Source organism: Prionailurus bengalensis, chromosome X, assembly GCF_016509475.1.
Source record: "Prionailurus bengalensis isolate Pbe53 chromosome X, Fcat_Pben_1.1_paternal_pri, whole genome shotgun sequence".
Classification (NCBI taxonomy): Eukaryota; Metazoa; Chordata; class Mammalia; order Carnivora; family Felidae; genus Prionailurus; species Prionailurus bengalensis.
Genome location: NC_057361.1, coordinates 124,529,479 through 124,548,542, shown reverse-complemented (window position 1 = coordinate 124,548,542; position 19,064 = coordinate 124,529,479). Strand labels below are relative to the sequence as shown.

The 19,064-nt window shown below is 45.4% G+C and overlaps 1 protein-coding gene across 1 annotated transcript; it reads right to left on the bottom strand.

The window, feature by feature from the left end:
* Positions 1-7,815: 7,815 nt before the first annotated feature.
* GPR50 (G protein-coupled receptor 50) lies at positions 7,816-13,122 on the bottom strand. Its single transcript, XM_043569947.1, has 2 exons — positions 12,844-13,122; positions 7,816-9,945 (listed from the first exon to the last, which is right to left on the bottom strand). The coding sequence occupies exons 1-2, from the start codon at positions 13,028-13,030 to the stop codon at positions 8,267-8,269; spliced, it is 1,866 nt and encodes a 621-aa protein (XP_043425882.1). The 5' UTR covers positions 13,031-13,122; the 3' UTR covers positions 7,816-8,266.
* Positions 13,123-19,064: the final 5,942 nt, after the last annotated feature.

Sequence of the window (19,064 nt, the reverse complement as noted above, 5' to 3'; positions counted from 1 at the left end):
TCAAGAATGACTTGTGATTAGCAACTCTATAAAAATAAAGAGCAATTCAAAGTTTTATAAAATTGAAGGACAACGGACCAAAAGCCCACTGGAAAAGTGAGGAAAATATAAAAACAGATAATTCATCCTGAAAAAGAATGTAAAAATGCTCCTTAAACATATGAAAAATATCCAAATACAGTACATATTAGAGAGCTGCTGATAAACAGTATACTGGGATATGATTTTTTTTACCTCTCAGGCAAAAATATAAAAACTATAACAACAGAATCTATTGATGAGTCTGTGGGGAAACACACACACTCATACATTGCTGTTGAGAATGCAAGCGAGTGGAACACTTGCAGAACTTTTCAATCCAGAAATTCCAATCTATTCTTGAAGATGAACCTCCAACAGTCCAAAACTACGTATGCAAAAGGATGTTCATTGCAGCATAGTTTGTAATTACAAAGTATTGGAAACAACCTAAATGTCCATACATAAGACAGTGCTTGAATAAATGATACAACATTGGCAAAATGGAGTCCTATAGAGCTGTGAAAAAAAAAAGGATGAAGAAGCTCTCTATGAACTGATGTGGAGTGATTTCCATGACATATTACCCAAGTGAAAAAAAAAATCAGGGGTGCCTGGGTGGCTCAGTCGGTTAGGCGTCCGACTTTGGCTCAGGTCATGATCTCACAGCTTGTGAGTTGGAACCCCGCATTGGGCTCTGTGCTAACAGCTTGGAGCCTGGAGCCTGCTTCAGTTCTGTGTCTCCCTCTCTCTCTGCCCCTACCCTGCTTGTGCTCTCTGTCTCTCATAAATAAATAAATGTTAAAAATTTTTTTTTAAATCAAAATGCAGGAGGGGACTTTCAGAATGGCAGTGTAAGGGTTTCCAAAAATGTGCTTCTCCATAAAAGCAAGACCACAAAAACTGTGAAAATCAACTTTTTCAGAACTCTGGAAATTAACCTAAGTCTTAAAACAATCCAAAGAGAGCTTATTCCACAAAAATGACCAAACCTTGGTAAGAACAGTGAGTTTGGTGGTGCTTTAACTTTCCCTAATTCCATTCCCCTCCCTTAGCTCCACCGTAGCTTTGAAAACCAATAGCTTCAAAAACTCTAATAGTTGTGGAAAATGGAAGTCTAGCAGCCACAGGAGAGGACATAGCAGCTTTGGAGTCACCCAGAACTCTTTGTGTGGATTTTAATAGGTTGTGTCTTTCAAGGAATTGGTCCATTTCACCTAGCTATCAAATTTATAGGCATAGAAGTGTTCATAGTATCACTTTATTAACCTGTTCATGCCCACGGGATCAGTAGTGATGACTAATCTTTCATTTCCAATATTAGCAATTTGTGTCTTCTATTTCGTGGTTAGCTTGGCTAGAGGTTGATCAATTTCATTGACCTTTTCAAAGAACCAGCTTTTAGTTTTATTGATTTTATCTATCAATTTTCAATGTCATTGATTTCTACTCTCATCTTTACTGTTTCTTTTTTTTCTGTTTTTTTAGGCTCATATTACTTTTCTATCTCTAGTTTCCCATATCCAGAAACATGAATTTTTATGCCAATGTTCATAGAAGTATTACTCACAATAGGCAAAAGGTGAGGGACGCCTGGGTGGCTCAGTCGGTTGAGGATCCCGGCTTCGCCTCACGGTTTGTGAGTCCGAGCCCCGCGTCGGGCTCTGTGCGGACAGCTCAGGGCCTGGAGCCTGCTTCAGATTCTGTGTCTCCCCCTCTCTCTGCTCCTCCACTACTTATGCTCTCTCTCTCTCTCTCTCTCTCTCTCTGTCAAAAATTAATAAACATTAAAGAAATTTAATAAAAACAATAGGCAAATGGTAGAAACAATCCAAATTTTCATTAACAGATAAATAAATAAACAATAGGTGGTATATACATACAAAAGAATATTATTCAGCGTTACAAATAAACGAAGTTCTGATACATGCTACAACATGAACGCACCTTGAAAACTATGGTAAATGAAGGACATCAAACACCAAAGGCCGCATATTGTATAATTCCATTTATATGAAACGTCCAGAATGGATAAATTCATAGACACACAAAAAAGTAGATTAGTGGTTGTTGTGAGGCCTCAGGGAGGTAATAGGGACTGACTACAATGGTACAGAGTTTCTTTTCAAGTGATGAAAATATTCAAGAATCTGATTATGGTGATGGTGGCACACCTATGTGAATCCACTAAAAAAATACTGCATTGAATACTTTAAAATGATAGAATTTATTGAATACTTTAAAATGATGAATTATATCTCAATAAAAAATATATATGTATATATATGTACTATGTAAAACAATAAAATATGTGTCTTTTCATATACTTATTTTGGTTTTGTTAACAAAATTGCATATCATTTTATGATCTGCTTTTTCAGCATAATATGGATTGGAAGTATTCCACTTCATTAAATCTTTCTTTGAAAAAATTTTAAAAGAACTGCTGATACAACCAACAACATGGATGCCTCTCAAAAGCATAAAGTTTACCAAAATTATCCAGATACAAAGTCGTACATATAGTGTTACTCCTTTTAAAGAAATTTAAAAACGGACAAAACTGATTTGTGATAATAGAGGTTAGACTAGTGGTTAACTTTGGAGGAGGTATTGATTAAGTATGGGGCATGAACGAGCCTTTTGGGATAATAGAAGTGTTCTGTATATATATATATATATATATATGGAAGATAGTGATATAAAAAAGTGCATATGAGTGAAAATGCATTTAACTATCCACTTAATAACTTAATATGTATGCATATCATTGTATGTAATCTATAGTTTAATTAAAATTTAAAAACCGCAGTGTGGCATTGGTGCAAAGCTAGACAAATAGACTGATGAAACAGACTAAATAGTCCAGAAAGAGATAGATATATAAATTATAGATAGATAACTTTTATTTTTATGTGATTAACTATTTTACAACAAAGTGTCTACTGCAGTTCATTGCACAAAGGTTGATCTTTTCACAAAATGGTAATAAAATGGAAATATGAACCATGACTATATTTAAAAAAATGAACCTGACCCATACTTCACACCAAACACAAAATATTAACTCAAGATGAAGCATAGACTTAAATGTTAAAGGCAAAACAATAATGTTTCTAAAAGAAAAGCTAGGAGAATATTCATTATATTAATCAGAAATTTCTTAAACACAAAGCATAGTCATAAAAGAAAAAACTGATTAAATTGGACTTCATAATATTAAGGTCTTTTGCTTTTGAAAATACAATTAAGAGAGAGAGAAAAGGCAAACCACAGACTGAGAGAAGCTATTCATTAAATATGTATATATATATATCCAGACTATAAATATATATATACATATATATATATATATATATCCAGACTACTACATACGTACATATATCCAGAATATATAAAGAACTTCTACTGCCAATAAGAGGACAGAAACCTCAAATTTAAAACAATCAAAATATTTGTTCAGACCTTTCCGTAAAGAAGATATCCAAATGGTCAATGATCATGTGAAAGATGGTCAACATTAATTGTTAAAGAAATACAAATTGAAAATACAATGAAATAGCACTAGACCTAGAATAGCTAAGATTAAATGGCTGAAATTACTGAATGTTGGTGAGAATGCAGAACACCTCAAGCTTACATAGTACTGATGCCAATATAAATTAGGTCAACCACTTTTGCTTAACCGACTGAGCCACCCAGGTGCTCTAGGTCAACCACTTTGGAAAAATATTTGGCACTACCTGCTAAAACTAGACACACGTATACTCATGACTCGGCAATTCCAATCCTAGGTGTATTTTCAAGAGCAATGAATCCATATGTGTACCAATAAGGCATGTACAAGAATGTTCATAGCAACTTTCTTCATAAGAGCCCCAAACCAAAAAATAGCCCAAATGTCCATCTATAGTAGAATGGATTGAAAAAAAATTGTTATATTTAATATAATGGAATCACACACAGCAATAAAAAAGAATGTACTACTTCTACCCAAAGGAATGTATAAATATCACAGACAAAATGACAAGTGAAAGAACACAGATACAAAGAGTACCTTCTAGGAGCACCTGGTTGACTCAGTAGAGCATATGATTCTTGATCTTACACTTGTAAGTTCAAGCCCCACACTGGGCATGGAGCCTACTTAAAAACAAACAAACAAACAAAACAAAACAAAAAGAGTACATTCTATATGCTTCCATTTAAATGAAGTTGAAGATGCAGCAAAATTAATCTAGTACCTTCTAAGTGCCAGAAATGTTTTCTGTCTTGATTTCTATAGTGGCTACACAGGTGTAAACATACATAAAGATTCATTGAGCTCTACACTGAAGATTTGTGCACTTGACTGTATGTAAAATATCTCAATATAAAATAAAATTGAGATGTACAACAATGTTTATAGAAGCATTTTTCATAGTAACCCCAAATTGGAAACAACCCAAAAGTCCATCAACAGTCTATCAACAGAATCAATAAATAAATTGTGGTATATTCATCCTGTAGAGTACTACATTAAAATGAAAAAAAAAAAACCTGATACACACAAAAACATGAGTGAATCTCAAAGACATAATATTGAGCAAAAGAAGAGACACTAATATACCATTTATCAATTCTATTCCTAGATGCATATTCCAAAGAATTGAAAGCAGTAAATCAAATACTTGGAAATCAATGTTCATAGCAGCAGTATTCATGACAGCCAAAAAATGGAAACAATCCACCAATGGATGAATGGACTAACAAGATGTGATTTATCCATACCACAGAATATTATTCAGCCATAAAAAGAATGCAGTACTGACACCTGCCGCAACATGAATGAACCTCAAAGACATTATACCCAGTGAAAGAAGCCAGTCAAAAAGGGACAAATATTGTGTGATTTCACTTACATGAGGTTCCTAGAATAGGCAAATTCGTAGAGATAGAGAATAGAATAGAGGCTACCAGGGGCTGTGCAGGGGAGAATGAAGAGTTATTATTTAATGGCTACAGAGTTTGGGAAGAAATTGCTGGAAATGAGTAGTGGTGATGGTTGCACAATGCCGTGAATGCACTTAATGCCCCTGAATTGCAAACTTAAAATTGCTAAGTGGTAAATTTTATGTTATGTATATTTTATCATAATTTGAAAAAAAGAAATTGGATATAATAGAATACATACTGTATACTTCTACTTCTATGAAGTTCTAGAACAGACAAAATTAATGCATGGAAAGAGAGATCAGGATAGTGATTGCTTTTGGATGAAGTATTGACTAGAAGAAGGTAAAAGGGAGCCTTCCAAAAGAGTATCTACACCTTGCTCAGAGTGGTAGTTATATGGATGTATACAGACATAAAAATTTGTCAAGCTGTCACTTTACAGCATATACATTATATTTCCATTTAAAGGGGGGGGAAAAAGAGTAGAAGCTGGGGAAACTGTCACTTAAAAGTTGCTTGCGTTTTTTAATCCCTTGACTATGGAGACATGCTCACTTGGAAGCAGATTCTCTCTTTGGGGAAATTAGCAAAACTGGCCCTTCTGATCTCACTGGTGTAAAATTAGAAACCCAGCATTGTCCTGGGGAGAGCTACAAAGCACCTTAAAACTGACCACAGAGATTCAGGGTCCTGTCTTGGTCATGCATAGTGGGTGCAATAAATCAGAGATGTGTTTATGAGGCTTCTTGACTTTGGGGAGTGGAGAGGAACAGTACAAAGGAAGGAGGGGCTGAGAGAAATGTCTCTTGGCTATGTGCTTGAACTGCAGCTTGGGGCGGGGGGAGGGTTGTGAGGGAGGCAGGCAGGGGATCAGAATGGCTAAAGTGACACTTTGTGAGACTATGGGCACAAGCAGTGTTGCTTCAGGCACTTGAGAGCAGAGTGTGGAACAAAGTTGGTAAAAGTATGGATATTTGTTGTCTCCCCTGCCATCTTCTCTCAGAAGCCCACATGCCTTGAGCCCCAGGAGCATAGTAGTTCAAAGCATTGGCACCCAGCACCCTTGGTCTGAACACTACTGTATCTCACCAAAGCAAAGCTCCTTGGGTGGTGGCAGAGAGGGAGACAATGGAAAACATGGCAGGGGGTACTGGCTGTAGACCAGTTTGTGAGTACATGAGGAAATATCCTTTTTGTGTGTTCTGGAATATTTGGCAGAAATTTTGCACAGGGAATCAGCCTAAAGTCCAGAAGTCATTCTGGTAGGGCTCAAACCACCGTAAATTGGGCGTGAAAAGTTAAGATTACCTCAGTTTATACTCACAGTCTGAACCTGGACAGAGCAACTACATGTGTGTATCTCTGTGTCTATGTATATGTGCATGTTTAAGTGTACATATTTTCTTAACAAAACTGATATCCCACTGTATATCATTTTGAATCCATTTTTATTTTTACAGAGCACTTTATTTTGGGCATTTCTTTGTCATTAGGTATTCCCTTGGGACTGTGTTCCCGAGGTCAGGGAGCCTTGCCCAGTGGCTGGGGTCTTGCCACCTATCTTCCAGCTGGAAAGGAAAACATCTGCTTTCCTGCCTTCCACTTCTGTGCCTCCCCCCAAATGGCTCATGAGCTCTGTTACTTGGTCCCAGCAGCCTCTAACAGTTGTGACATTATTGGGGTCGCACTTCATGCCTTCCATGGGGGTAAAAAAGAGATCTGTTTTCAGAAGCCATGACAGGCAAGGTCCAGAAGTCTAAGAGTAGACAGGTCAGGTCATCCATCATCACCACACGCCAAACCCAGGGAGCCCTTCTCTACCCCCACCCCACCCCACCCCAAGCCTGCCAGTTTGCTGAGTCAAGAAACTGAGCTTTCTATAGCAAGCTCATAGAAAGGATGGAACCTACGCCCAAGTCTTCTGATTCCCCAAGGTCAGTGCTTTTCCACCCACCTCTTAACCCTCCTCACAAGAAAGTTGGGAGGAAGAAGTGAATTTACCCACAAATCACACAGCAAAGCCACAAAAACACTTTTATTTAATTGCTACCACAAATACAGAATCAAATTAAGGCAGTATAATACATTTCCCCTTATCTTTACAAGCTTTTATACAGTAATCTTTGCTTTCTGTGTCAGTTTGAATCAATAGTAGAAATGTTTATTAAACAACTTTTTCTTGAATTCTAGAGAAAAATCATTCCCTGGGCTATCAGGTGTGCTAATACAAGACGTGTACAACTTAACGTTGTGGATCACAGAACGTCAGCCAAAGGCTGAGAGGCTGAGGGACAAGGCAGGAGACAAAGGCTCTGGCGACCAGCTATTACCTTGAGTTCCCTTCTGGATGAAAAAAAAAATGTAAAGGCATTATGCAAATACATCAGGCAGTCTAAAAAAAATCTGAGGTAAAGAGTAGTTGTCAATTAGAATATTAAATACATGACTGTAATTGGTCCTAGCAACCATAAATTTGGATTTCAGAAGAAGTAACTAGTTTATGAATGGATTTGTTTCTCTGGAACTAAATGAAAGAAAATTCTGGAAGGTTTAAAAAGGTTAAGTGACTGCAAACAAGGTGACTATAAAAATCAGCACCAATGTTTGAGTTTTCATAAAATAGAAATAATTTGGTTTGGCCACATCTTTCCTTTTGCCATTTGAACTCATAGGCATAAAAATTTATTTTATTAAGAGCTTATCAAATTGTTTTGTTCAGGTATGGGTCATACCTTGTTGCTAAAACTCAGAAAAGAAACTGTTTCAAGTACTTGCACTTTATCGAAACTGCCTTTCTGACTGCCATTTTAAAAAGTACAATATAGAGTTACACACTTAAAAACATAAAGCTTTGTGGTCACATTTACTTACAGAAGCACTCCTCCCCTCCCCCCCCCCCCACTGGCGGGGGAATGAGAGAATAAAGCAGGAACTGAGAGGAGGAAATGAAGAGAGGGGAGAAAAGGGGATACGAGGGTGAGAAAAAAATCAACTCTAAAATTTTAAGGATCACTGTTGGCTCAAGGTCAACTATAGAACGAAAAGGAGGCTCAGAAGAACACATGTGAAACTTGGGGGAGATTTTGTTTCTAAAATAGCAAGCGCACACATGCGCGCGAGCACACACACACACACTTTTTCAAAGTATGTTCTGTAAAGAAGGAGTATGCCTACAAGGTGGATGTAGCTTACACCACGTCTGTGAGTGCATGTCTATGTGTGTCTGTGTGTAGGTGCAGTAAGTTACTTTGAATTACATATTCTAAACAAACTTGAAAGTGGACTGCTTCCTGGCCACCCTTAAGAGCATTATTCACACAGCCATTTCATCAGAATCAGCTTCAACATCAATGATCACAATCTTATGATAATCACTGGTGGTAGTGGTGATCACAGTGGGGTCAGGACCGTGGGAGGCAGTGGCAAGTTCCAGTGGGCTGGCAGCAGGCTCAGGGGACCCACTGTCAGGGCTGTAGACAGGCTCAAGGAGATCAGTGACATCACACTCAAAGTGGCCGGCGGCAGTGGTCTCAGGGTGACAGGACACAGTGAGCTCAGGGTGGCTGGCAGCGGCAGGCCCCGGGTGGCCAGCAATTGCTGGCTCAGGGTGGCTGGTGGCAGCAGGCTCAGGATTATCAGCAACAGTGGGCTCAGGGTGGGTGGTGGCAGGCTTGATGTAGCCAGTCGTGGTTTTAGGGTAGTTGGTGGCAGCGCTGAAGGCAGACTTGGAGTGGCTGCCAGCAGGAATGTGGTGGCCAGTGACAGGCTTAGGGTGATTGGAGGCAGGCTTGAAATGGACAGAGTCAGCCTTGAAATGGACAGAGGCAGGTTTGAAATGGACAGAGTCAGCCTTGAAATGGACAGAGGCAGGCTTAGGATATACAGTGGCAGACTTGGGGTGACCAGACGCAGATTTGGAGTGGCCAGAAGCAGGCTTGGAGTGGCTAAAGACAGACTTATGGTGGCCAGAGGCAGATTTGCGGTAGGCAGAGGCAGCCCGGGAATGGCCAGAAGCTGGTTTGGTGTGGCCAGAGGCAGGCTCAGGTTGGCCAGCTGCAGCATCACCAGGTAGTGGAACATTCCGGACATTCATTGGCATTTCCTCCACAGCAGGACAGGCATGGGCACGATCTTGTTCATGGGCTTGGTCACGAGCCCGGGCACGGGCACGGGCCAGGGCCCGGGCTTCCCGAGTCTCACGAACATCAGTGATGAGGCCAGAGAGGAACAGGATAGGGTGCCGCATAGCATGGAAAATGGTCCAGTATTCTCTTCGGAAATTCTCATTGAGGAGCCCGTAGATCACAGCGTTGAGGCAGCTATTGAAGTAGGCTATGAAGTAGGCTGCAAGATAAAGCCAGTTGGGGATCTTGCCTGCCATTTCCTTTGGACTGACAGCCACCAAGACAGTGAGTACGTTGATAGGACACCAGCACACTGCAAAGAGGAGGAAGATCACAAACATGGTTAGAAAATTGCGAACCTCAGCAAGCTGGTTATCGGGATTCTGCCCAGCCGGGTCACGGGCTGCTAGCACTTTGGTCCAGATCCTCACGTAGCAGAAACCCACTATGAGCAGAGGGAGGACAAAGTGGATGCAGACGATGGTCACAGCAAAGACAGGGTTGTTGAGATAGTTGAAGATGCAGGTGTAAGTGCGAGGATCATACTCGATGGTGCCAATGTACACGTTGGGCAGGACTGCCAGGACGGTCATGACCCAGGTGATGACCAGGTAAATGCAGGTATTGCGCACACTGAAGATCCGCTCGTATTGGAGGCTGTGGCAGATGTAGCAGTAACGGTTGATGGCAATTGCCATGATGTTGAAGATAGAGCCGACCACACTCAGCCCTGTGATGAATCCAACCATCTGACACTGGAACTGGCTCAGATCCCAGCCCCCAATGGCCATGGCATGCAGCATCAGAGGATAGGGGTAGATGGCCACCAGCATATCGGCCACGGAGAGGCTAACGACGAAGATGTTGCCTGAAAAACATATGAGGGGGAAGGAAGAGGGGGGAAAGCAGGGGAAAATAAATGGTTAAGTATGGAAGTGTATAAGTTTAAACTGGAGGGAAAGGCTGGCTGAAGAGGTGACAATTTAGAATTCTAGAATTCTTTTTAAAAAACACTCGTGTGTTTTTGTGTTTATTTGCAAGCATGCCCCAGATTATTGTGATGTACAACCAAGTTTGGGAGACCTGTCCTTTGAGCGCCTTTTTCCTTTCAAACAATATCATCTCTGCTTCAGGGAGAAAAAAAAAAAACACTAACTTATGTCAGAAAGCAGTAAGCACAGAAGCCCTTTGTGGAACCTTTCATACACACGGACATGCTGCCACCTTATTAGACAAAAACAGAATGCAAACTTTTTCCTTAAATGGGGATAGGGAGGGAAGGGAGAAGGGCGTAGAGGCCAGGTAGAAGCTGTGGGCAGGAAGTAGGCTGGAGGTGTGGGGGGAAGGGAAGAGGCTGGAGGAGTGTCAGGAAGCCTCACCACCACCCCCGCCCCCCCCCCGCCGAAAAAATGAGTGAGCCCTCTGCTTTTTCTAGCCTAGCGTTGTTTTTAAAACGCAAACCTGTCTAAGAGAACAGTCTGAGAAACGGCATTAAAGGCCGTCGTCTCCTTAAGAAAACGAGATCAGACAATAATGACTAAGCCCGGTAAATACTTACCATTTCCAAGGTAGCCTAAGAGTGAAAACTGAGGGGAGGGAGGGAGACCCTGTAAAATTTAGTGTGAGACCAAAAACTGTGAGTAGGGAGAAAAACAATCAGGAAAATCCTGGCAAGGATTAGCCGAAGTGCCTGCTTCCTTGGGATCCAGCGCAGAGCCGCGAACCCGCTTATTCAACGCCCTGTGTAAAGAGTTCCCGCCCCTGCCGTGAATTTCACTAGAGCTTTGCAGCTAAGCAGGCAAGTGAAGAGGGGAGTCGGCCCCCAGTCCTGTTTTGTACGGCAGCGATAGGAACGTTTTTGTAAAACCTGTCCAAAAAAAAAGGACGAAGAAGCCAACTGCAGACGCTGAGCTGTCTCCCTCCCCCCCCTCCTCTCTCTCTGAAACACCTCAATGCTAATTAGCATTGGTTTGGCAAAATACTGCACTTCATCTTGGACTAGGAGAAAACGAGCACTTTTTAAAAGGGCAAAGGAACGTTTCCTTCTGCCCTCCTGCCAGCGCTGAACGCCGGCCTCAGCGCTTTCCACCTAGAGGTTCTTTCTAGGGTTTTCCCTTAAAGAAATGAATTGGGGAAAGTGGAAAAGGCAGAGGAAAAAGCCTTAAAAACAAAAACACAATAAGAACCTTTATTTGAATTATAGAAAGAAAGAAAGAAAGAAAGAAAGAAAGAAAGAAGAAGGAAAAAGAAAGGGCAGAAGAAAAGTAAGAAAAAAAATGGGCTTCGCAGGTGGTCCCTGGGGGCTCTCTGGTTCCTTGGGACCGCACTACTGGGGCGAGGGTGAGGTCCAAGCGTGCAGCCTCGCGTCTCCAGCGGACCAAAGTGAAATCAGACACACGCACCAGAGCATAAAAGAAAACTTTTAATGACTGTGTGTCCGTCAGTGCGTTTTGAAACTCATCCCCTCAAAGTAATCCTCCAAAAATGGGCTGCTTCCTCTTCCTTGCGCCCCGCCCGCCGGGTCCTATGGGTATGCGACTCTCTCATCCCGCCCTCTCTCCCGGTTCAGCCGCCTGGCCCCCCCACAGGCGGAGATCCCGGCAGCAGAGACCCCCGGGCGCCGCCCCCTCCCTCCTGGGACCCGCGCGAGGCGTCCGAGCCCCTTTGCCCCTCCCCTCCCGTCCTCCGCCCTCCCCCGCCCAACCTGCAAAAGGGGGCTCACCGCTTGGCGGAGTCCGCCCCCCCCCGCCCCCCGCAACGGTGGCCGCGCCCTGCAGCCTCCCGCGCTGCCCGTAGCCTAGCTCGCAGCCGGCCCCTCTCCTAGGCACCGGCTCCCGGCTCGCCGCCAAACCCCATCCCGGCTCCTGGCGCTTCGCAGTCTCCCTGCGCCTCTGGCCGCCCCCTCCGAGCTCTCCCGCGGCCCTCCCGCCATCCTCGCCCTGTTCTCCCTTCTACGCCCCCCACCCGAGATGCCCAGCTCCGGGACCTCTCCGCCAGCCCTCCCTGAGACCCCCCAGCACCTCGCTTACGGACTTCGCGATCTCCGCTGCCGCTGCCGTCGCTGTCACCGCCAGCTGCGCCCAGACCTCCGCTCTGCTCTCTCCGCCCTGCACCCTGGGACGGGCGGACGGAGCTCGGCCCCGGCGGACTCAGACCACCCTGACGCGACACTCAGACGCGAGGGTCTGCGCTCCGCTGCCCGGGATCCGCCTGGGTGCCGCCCTGGAGCCCCAGAGCCGCGGCAGCTGCGGCTCGGCCGGCCCAGGGCGCCGCCGCTGCGCTGCGCTCCTGTAAGCGCCGGCACAGCCGCCGCGGCCGCCGCAAACTTAACTTTCCCGGAGCGGGTCGCAACCTTGCGGCTCTCTCCGCAGCAATTCGGCCCGCGCTGTCTCCGCGCCACCACCTCGGTGGCCTGTGGCTCGGCGTGCTGTCCCCAGACGGTGGCCGCACTCTCTGCTGGGGTGCCGGCTCCCTCTGCATCACGTCTCCGACCGGGCAGGGCTGAGCGGTCTGCCGCGCACCGCGGGACCCGGGCTTTGCACTTGGACGCCAAAAGCTTATTTCCCCGAGCTCCCTCAGCCTTCAGAAGGTCTCAATTTATGGGGCCCCGGCAGAACATCACCACCCAGTTTCTCAGGGAATTTGAGGGTAGGGACGTTCAATGTGAGGGCACTGTCCGAACGGTCCCTATTTTAGGCGCCAGAACCAATGACCTAGTGTTTGCAAGTAGCTGCACGCTAGGTAGGAAGAAGTAAGGGTGGCTTACCAGAATTTCGAAGCTTTTTATTCTTCGTCACAGCTAAGATGACCATGGAGTTGCCGATCAGGTCTACGACGATGGTGATAACCATTGCGCAGAACATAAAGATGATTAGAGCCGGTGGGTAGTCTGGCTGTGGCAGCTTACAGCCGATGCAGCCGTACGGGGTGGGGACTGCCAGGGTAGGCCCCATATTGCTGCCGGAGACAGTTTGGCTCTTCCAGCCAGTCAGGACAGCGAACACCCGCTCTGTCACCAGGAGCTTCCAGAAAGCTGCCTCCCCTCCGAGGATCAGAGAGCGAATGACAGCAACCCGCCCCTCTCCGATGAGCTTTTAAAGCCTCAAGAGGTGGCTAGCCCCACCCCAAATCCCTCCCCCCGACCAATCAGAGCTCCTCAAACACCCCCGCTTTGATCTCCAACTCATCTTGGACAAATCCACAACGAGGTGTCGTCTTGCTTCCGACTGCCTTGTTTGTGCTTCCCCTCTAGCCGCCCCCACCATCCCCTAGGTACTTTGCGTGGTGACAAGCTCAGAATCCACCTCCCTGCTATCAGCCACTGCGCTTCCGTTTCTAGCAAGTTCTTCTCCCTTCCCTTGCAACGCAAACAGTTAGCAAAGCGATGTAAAATGCAGAGCAGGGGCACGGGGGTCTCTCTTGGGGTTCAGTTCCAACCCAAGCCAGTCTGTAGCCTCCAGCAGAGTGTGAGAGAGTGCCAGTGGCCCTTGAACCCTAGATATATCTCCTTGAAAGGTTCATCCCACCTCAGAGTGCTTTTGCCCGTTCAGAGCCTTTTGCACCTCATGGGGAGCAGGGGGCAGCTGCCCAGAGCTTCCACTCCCAGTCTGGGTACCCAGTGTCTAGGAAACTTATCTCTGCTAGAGGCTAGTTAGCTCCCTTAATGGCAGCAAGCGACTGAACAGTCGATCATGGACTTACGCTCTCTTTAAGGAGATGTCCCCTGCGCCGGACTCTGGGAGCAGGGAGTGGGGCAAGCGAGAGCAGGGGCTGGTCCCCTTCCCCGCTGCTAGGCACCGTGACTACGGGAGCTCACAGGCTCCTTTGGGAAAAAGTAAAGCGGCGAAACAGTTCCGGCTCTTGTCCCCTCTTGAGGTGCTCCGCACGCTCTACGGGGTGACGCGGGGCTCTCGGGCAGGCTCGGGGAGCTGCGCTACAGCGGCGGGACGGTCGCGGAGGTGCCGGGCATCACAGCCAAGAAGACAGCGGCAGACCAGCACCTCCGCCCCAGGCATATACCTTCGGTCGGTGCTTCTCCCTTGCCACCCTTTGCCAGGGGTCCCATTTCGATCTCATTCAGTCGGACCGCCCCCATCCCTGTAAATCTCTGCCCGGAGGCGTCACAGTTCCCTGTGGAGCGCCCAGGCACGCGAAGTGCGCGGGCCATGGGAAATCCGAACTGTTGGGGCTAAAACTAGAGGGGCGCGATTCTCTACTCGCTCCCTCCACAACCTCGGTCACGGGAATGGATTTCTGCCCGCTACTCAGACTCGTGGCTCTTGCTGAGAAGCTTCGCGGTAAGTATCAGTGAACATTTTGAAACTTGTCCCAGACTAGCTTTCTTGCTGCACTGGGGGAGAGGGGGTTGCACTGTCTGGGAGCGCCACCATCTGGACACCGCAGCCCTCCTACCCTGCCGGGAGAGGGTCCGACAGAGGGGGCGGATTCCGAGAGGGACCGCGACGTTCAGGGACCCTTAACGGAAAGGCAGACATGGCTGAACACAAGATTGCACGCACTTTCTCTAGCGGAAAAACCCAAAGTAGGAATGTGGGAAGATGAATCCCTCCACCCCTACCCCCTGCGCTTGCTACCGGGAAGGGAATCCGCACGAAAGACGATCTCCCGCTTTGCGCCTTTTCACATTCATTATCTCACTGCTCCTGGCTGGCGGGCTGGCTGGAACCCGGGAGGCACACTCTCCGGGCTGGACGAGGCCAGGATTTATCCATAAACGCAGCCTGAGAACCGGCTCTGCTCTCCTCCTCAGAGGAAGGTGAGCCCTGGAAAGAGGCGAGCGGCCAAAAGTCCATCCACGCGATGGACTCGTTCGTCCACATCAGGCTGCTCACGCTGGTTCCCCGAGGGTTTGGATCTTTTTACTTGTGGCAGGGAGCAGTTTTTAATTCCAATAAACAAAACAAAAAAAAATTGAAGGAAAAGGGAAACACGCATTCTAGTGACTGAAGATACTGGCATCTCCCCTGCACCGCCTCCACCATCAACAACCCTGTAAAGACAGTTGGCAAACTGTTCTTTCAGACATTGTTATATTCTGTACTTCTCAGAGGAGGTGGCCCCAGAGCTGGTGGAAACCCGGGGCACTGGGAAGTCTCAGGGGCTGTGTCCCGGGCTTGCCTGGGACTGAGGAGTGAGCAGGAGAGAGGTTGAGCTGATCCCTGGCCCCCTGCCCCTGTTTGGACGCTGCTTGACCATGACCTCTTGGGACTTGGATTTTTCAGTACTGGACAAGTGAGAGAGGCAACTATTTTCATAATGGGAGGGGTTCTGCATCTTGTTAAATTAAATTTGTTAATTTTTTGAATTACCTTAGTAAGGAATCTGAACATTTCCCAGTCCAAAAAATATATATATATATTGAATCTGCTATGTGGATACATATGAGGAAGAAAACCAGTCAGAATTTGCAAGGGTAAGACAAGACTCATGTACAGTAACCTCAATTGCTTTGGAATAGTTAAGGGGGAAGGTCTTTCTTGGGTAGAGTGCAGTGTGTATGGTTTATTTAAGCTTCCAAAGGATTTTTAAGTATCTTTCTAAAAAGCCTTCTAGGAAGCCCTAATAACTGGGAGTGGAGAAAAACAATTTATTTGGCATTTGAAACCTATGAGGTGTAGAATCAAAATAGAGGACACCTAGAACATTTCCTGGGGAGTCCCAGGAAAACCTTGGAAACCCATACAGAGATTGGGAAGGAGCATAAAATAATGAATAGTGGACAGGGAATTGTGTAGACAGCTTCCAATCATGGAGCCCAGCCAGGTCCCAGCATGGCCCTTTCCCCTAGATCACTTATTATGAGATAAGGCACAGTGCCTGTCTCCCAGAGGACTCTCAGCACTGAAAACTCACCACATCCCAGGTAGAAGTGATGCCGACGGGCATTCTGTGTAAAAGGTAGATATTAAAAGATTTTTTCCCTCTTCTTGTTGATACAGAAAACTTTCTTCCATCTCAGTCTCCACATTTCTCATGTTCTGAAAGATCGGTGCCAGCGGGGGGGGGGGGGAGCAGTGGCAGTCAGGGTCGCAGCCAACAACTTGGCTCTCTTTTCAAAGTTGAAAGAGAGTAAGCAGTTTCTGCTGGCAAATGGGCAAAATTTCTGTACATACGAGGATAATACCTTGCCTGTGATTAATGCATTGTCATTTTAAGTAAGCATTTTATAGGTTTCAAAATCCTGTCAGGGATATATTTTCGCATAACAATGCCACTTAACAGATGGGAAACAGTCTCAGAGAGGTGACAGGACTTGCCCAAGGTCATGCCAAGGCTAGTGGAGGAGCCCAATATCCTTTCAGCCCAGGGATTTTCTCCCACAGCCCAGCTTCATAAGATAGTATTTTGCTCTGGCACTTGATAGGGTGGATTCTGTGTTCTCTTTTCTGTTGTTTTTCTGTTTTTTCATTTAATGGTTTTTATTCACATATATTCACATACCATAGTCACCTCTTTAAAGTGCACAATTCAGTGGTTGTCTGTACATGTACTAAGTTCTGCAACTATCACCACTACCTAATTTCAGAACATTTCCACCAACCCAAAAAGAAATCCTGTACCCCTTAGCAGTCACTCCCCATTCCCTCCAAGCCCCCAGCTTCTAGAAACCACTAATCTGAGTTGTGTCTCTATGGATTTGTCCATTCTGGACATTCCACATAAATGGAATCATACAATATGTAGCCTTTTGTATCTGGTTTCTTTCCCTTAGCATGTCTTCAAGGTTTACCCACGTTGTAGCATGTATTAGTACCTCCATTCTCTTTTATGGTCATATAGTATTCCACTGTATGGATAAACCACATTTTGTGTATCTATTCATCCATCAGTGGGCCTTTGGATTGTTTCCACTTTGGGGCTATAATGAGTAATGCCACTGTGAACATTTTGGGTTCTTTTTTATTCACAGGTGGCCCCTGGTCCAAGATAGCCAAGCAGAGGGCCTCTTAGTGCCAACTCACATCTCCTCCAATCCCAGCAAGGGCTGGAGAGCCAAGGACTCCCCCAGGCACTCCAGACTTCTTTGGCCAATGCTCTTCTGGATGAAGACTGCATTTGGCTCATTTCTTAAAAATAAAAACAAGCTTGAACCCAGATAATCATAGTGCCTCATCAGAGGGTTGATGGGAGACTTGAATGAGATAATACATGCAAGTGCTTAGAACATTATTCAGAACAGAGTAAGCACTTAACCACTAGCTATTATTACAGTTCCTTTTTTAATGTTTATTTTTATTTGTTTATTTTGAGAGAGAGAGAGAGAGCATGTGTGCAGTGCTCACAAGCGGAGGAAAGGCAGACAGAGAGAGAGGGAGAGAGAGAGAATCCCAATCAGGCTCTGCATGTCAGCACAGAGCCCCACACAGGGCTCAGTCTCAGAAACCATGAGATCACGACCTGAGCCAAAATCAAGAGTTGGACGCCCAACTGACTGAGCCACCCAGGTGCCCCTATTATTATTATTATTATTCTGAAAGTGTCTAATAGTCTGTCTAAACTCTATTGTGTTACACTTTCATAGAGGACAGAGGCTCTCTGAGACATCAGAGACTCTGCCCCCAGCTGCCACGCAATGGGCACTCATCAACCTCCTAGGCCTCCATGACATGTGAATCAGATGGAAAGGAAAGTAGTGACTTGCCTTTTCACGAGCACCCAACATGCTTCACTGACACAGTCTGTATAGTTTTCACAAGAAGGAACCATCTTGTTTTTTACATCAATCAGAATGGAAGCATGCAGGATGGTTGGTCTCTACACAGCTCAGACTTAAAGTCCACAGGCAGCTGGGTAAGCTCAAGCAGCAGAAGTTGGCTTTCTCAGCAGAGCACGGTGCCAGCCCAGGCTGAGGAAGGTCTTGTCCCAGGTCTAGGGTGGGGGACCAGGACTCCTGGACCAGGACTCCAGGCTGTAGTCTCAAAAGAACTGAGCAGGGCTTTGGGCAGCAGTCAAGTCACTAGGACTGTGAGCATCAACAAACTGGGCTGTTTTCCTAAACACACTATGTTTGGTCACATTTACTTTACCAATGTGGAGACACTGTTCACATTTGTTAAATGAACAAAGAGAATGATTGCCCTCTCCAAATCTCCTGGGCATAATTCATCATAGCTAGAACCACTTTATCTTCCCCTGGTGCTTGAGTCATTAGGAAGAGTAGGACACATCCATTTCCTTTAGTGCAATCAGGGGCTCACCAAAGTAATTAACAACCAGTATTCCCAGGATCTTAATGCCTGATAAAGACTACAGGTTAGACAGGTCAAATCAAAGGGTTACCAGGGAGAGAAGAAGCACATTAATTACTTGTAGTAACACTTGGACTCCTGTCCCCTTGTACAATTTACCTGCTAATTAGAGCTTAATGAACAATATCTATTTTCCTAGCTTCTCATTCCAGCCAAGCATGATCGCCTGTGCATTTGAAAACTGTCCTTCTTATTAATCATCCTCATGACTTGTGATGCAACAAATCCCTTGTCCTGGGAGCTCTGCTTCACCTACTCTATTGCAAGACATAGGACATGAGTATCCAAATGGGTCCTCTCAACCCCTAATAATGGCTAACATGTATGTGTCTTCCTAGATGCCAGACACTGCTTTCAGGTCTTTATCCATATATTCTCATTCAATCCTAACAATAGCCCTATATGACAGGCACAATTATTATCCCTTTTTCACCAATGAAGAAGCTGAAGTCCAGAGAAGCTATATCACTTGCGCCAGGTTGCACTGATAATGAATGGTAAAGCCAGAAGTCTAGCTTGGGTGGTCTGGCTCCAGAGTCCGTGCCTTAACCATTATGCCTGATTATTTGCACATATTATTCCTGACTCTAGGGCACTGGTTAGCAATTTTAGTGCATGTCAGAGCCATCAGGAGTGCTTAGACAAAACACAGCTTTCTATGCCTGTCCCTAAAGATTCTAATTTGGTAGATCTGGGGTGAGGCCCTGGAATCTGCACG

Coding starts and splice junctions, on each gene's coding strand:
- GPR50 (XM_043569947.1), bottom strand. CDS start 13,030: ATGGGGCCTACCCTGGCAGTCCCCACCCCGTACGGCTGCATCGGCTGT. Junction 9,946..12,843: donor TAAAAAGCTTCGAAATTCTG/GTAAGCCACCCT, acceptor TATGTTTTTCAG/GCAACATCTTCGTCGTTAGC.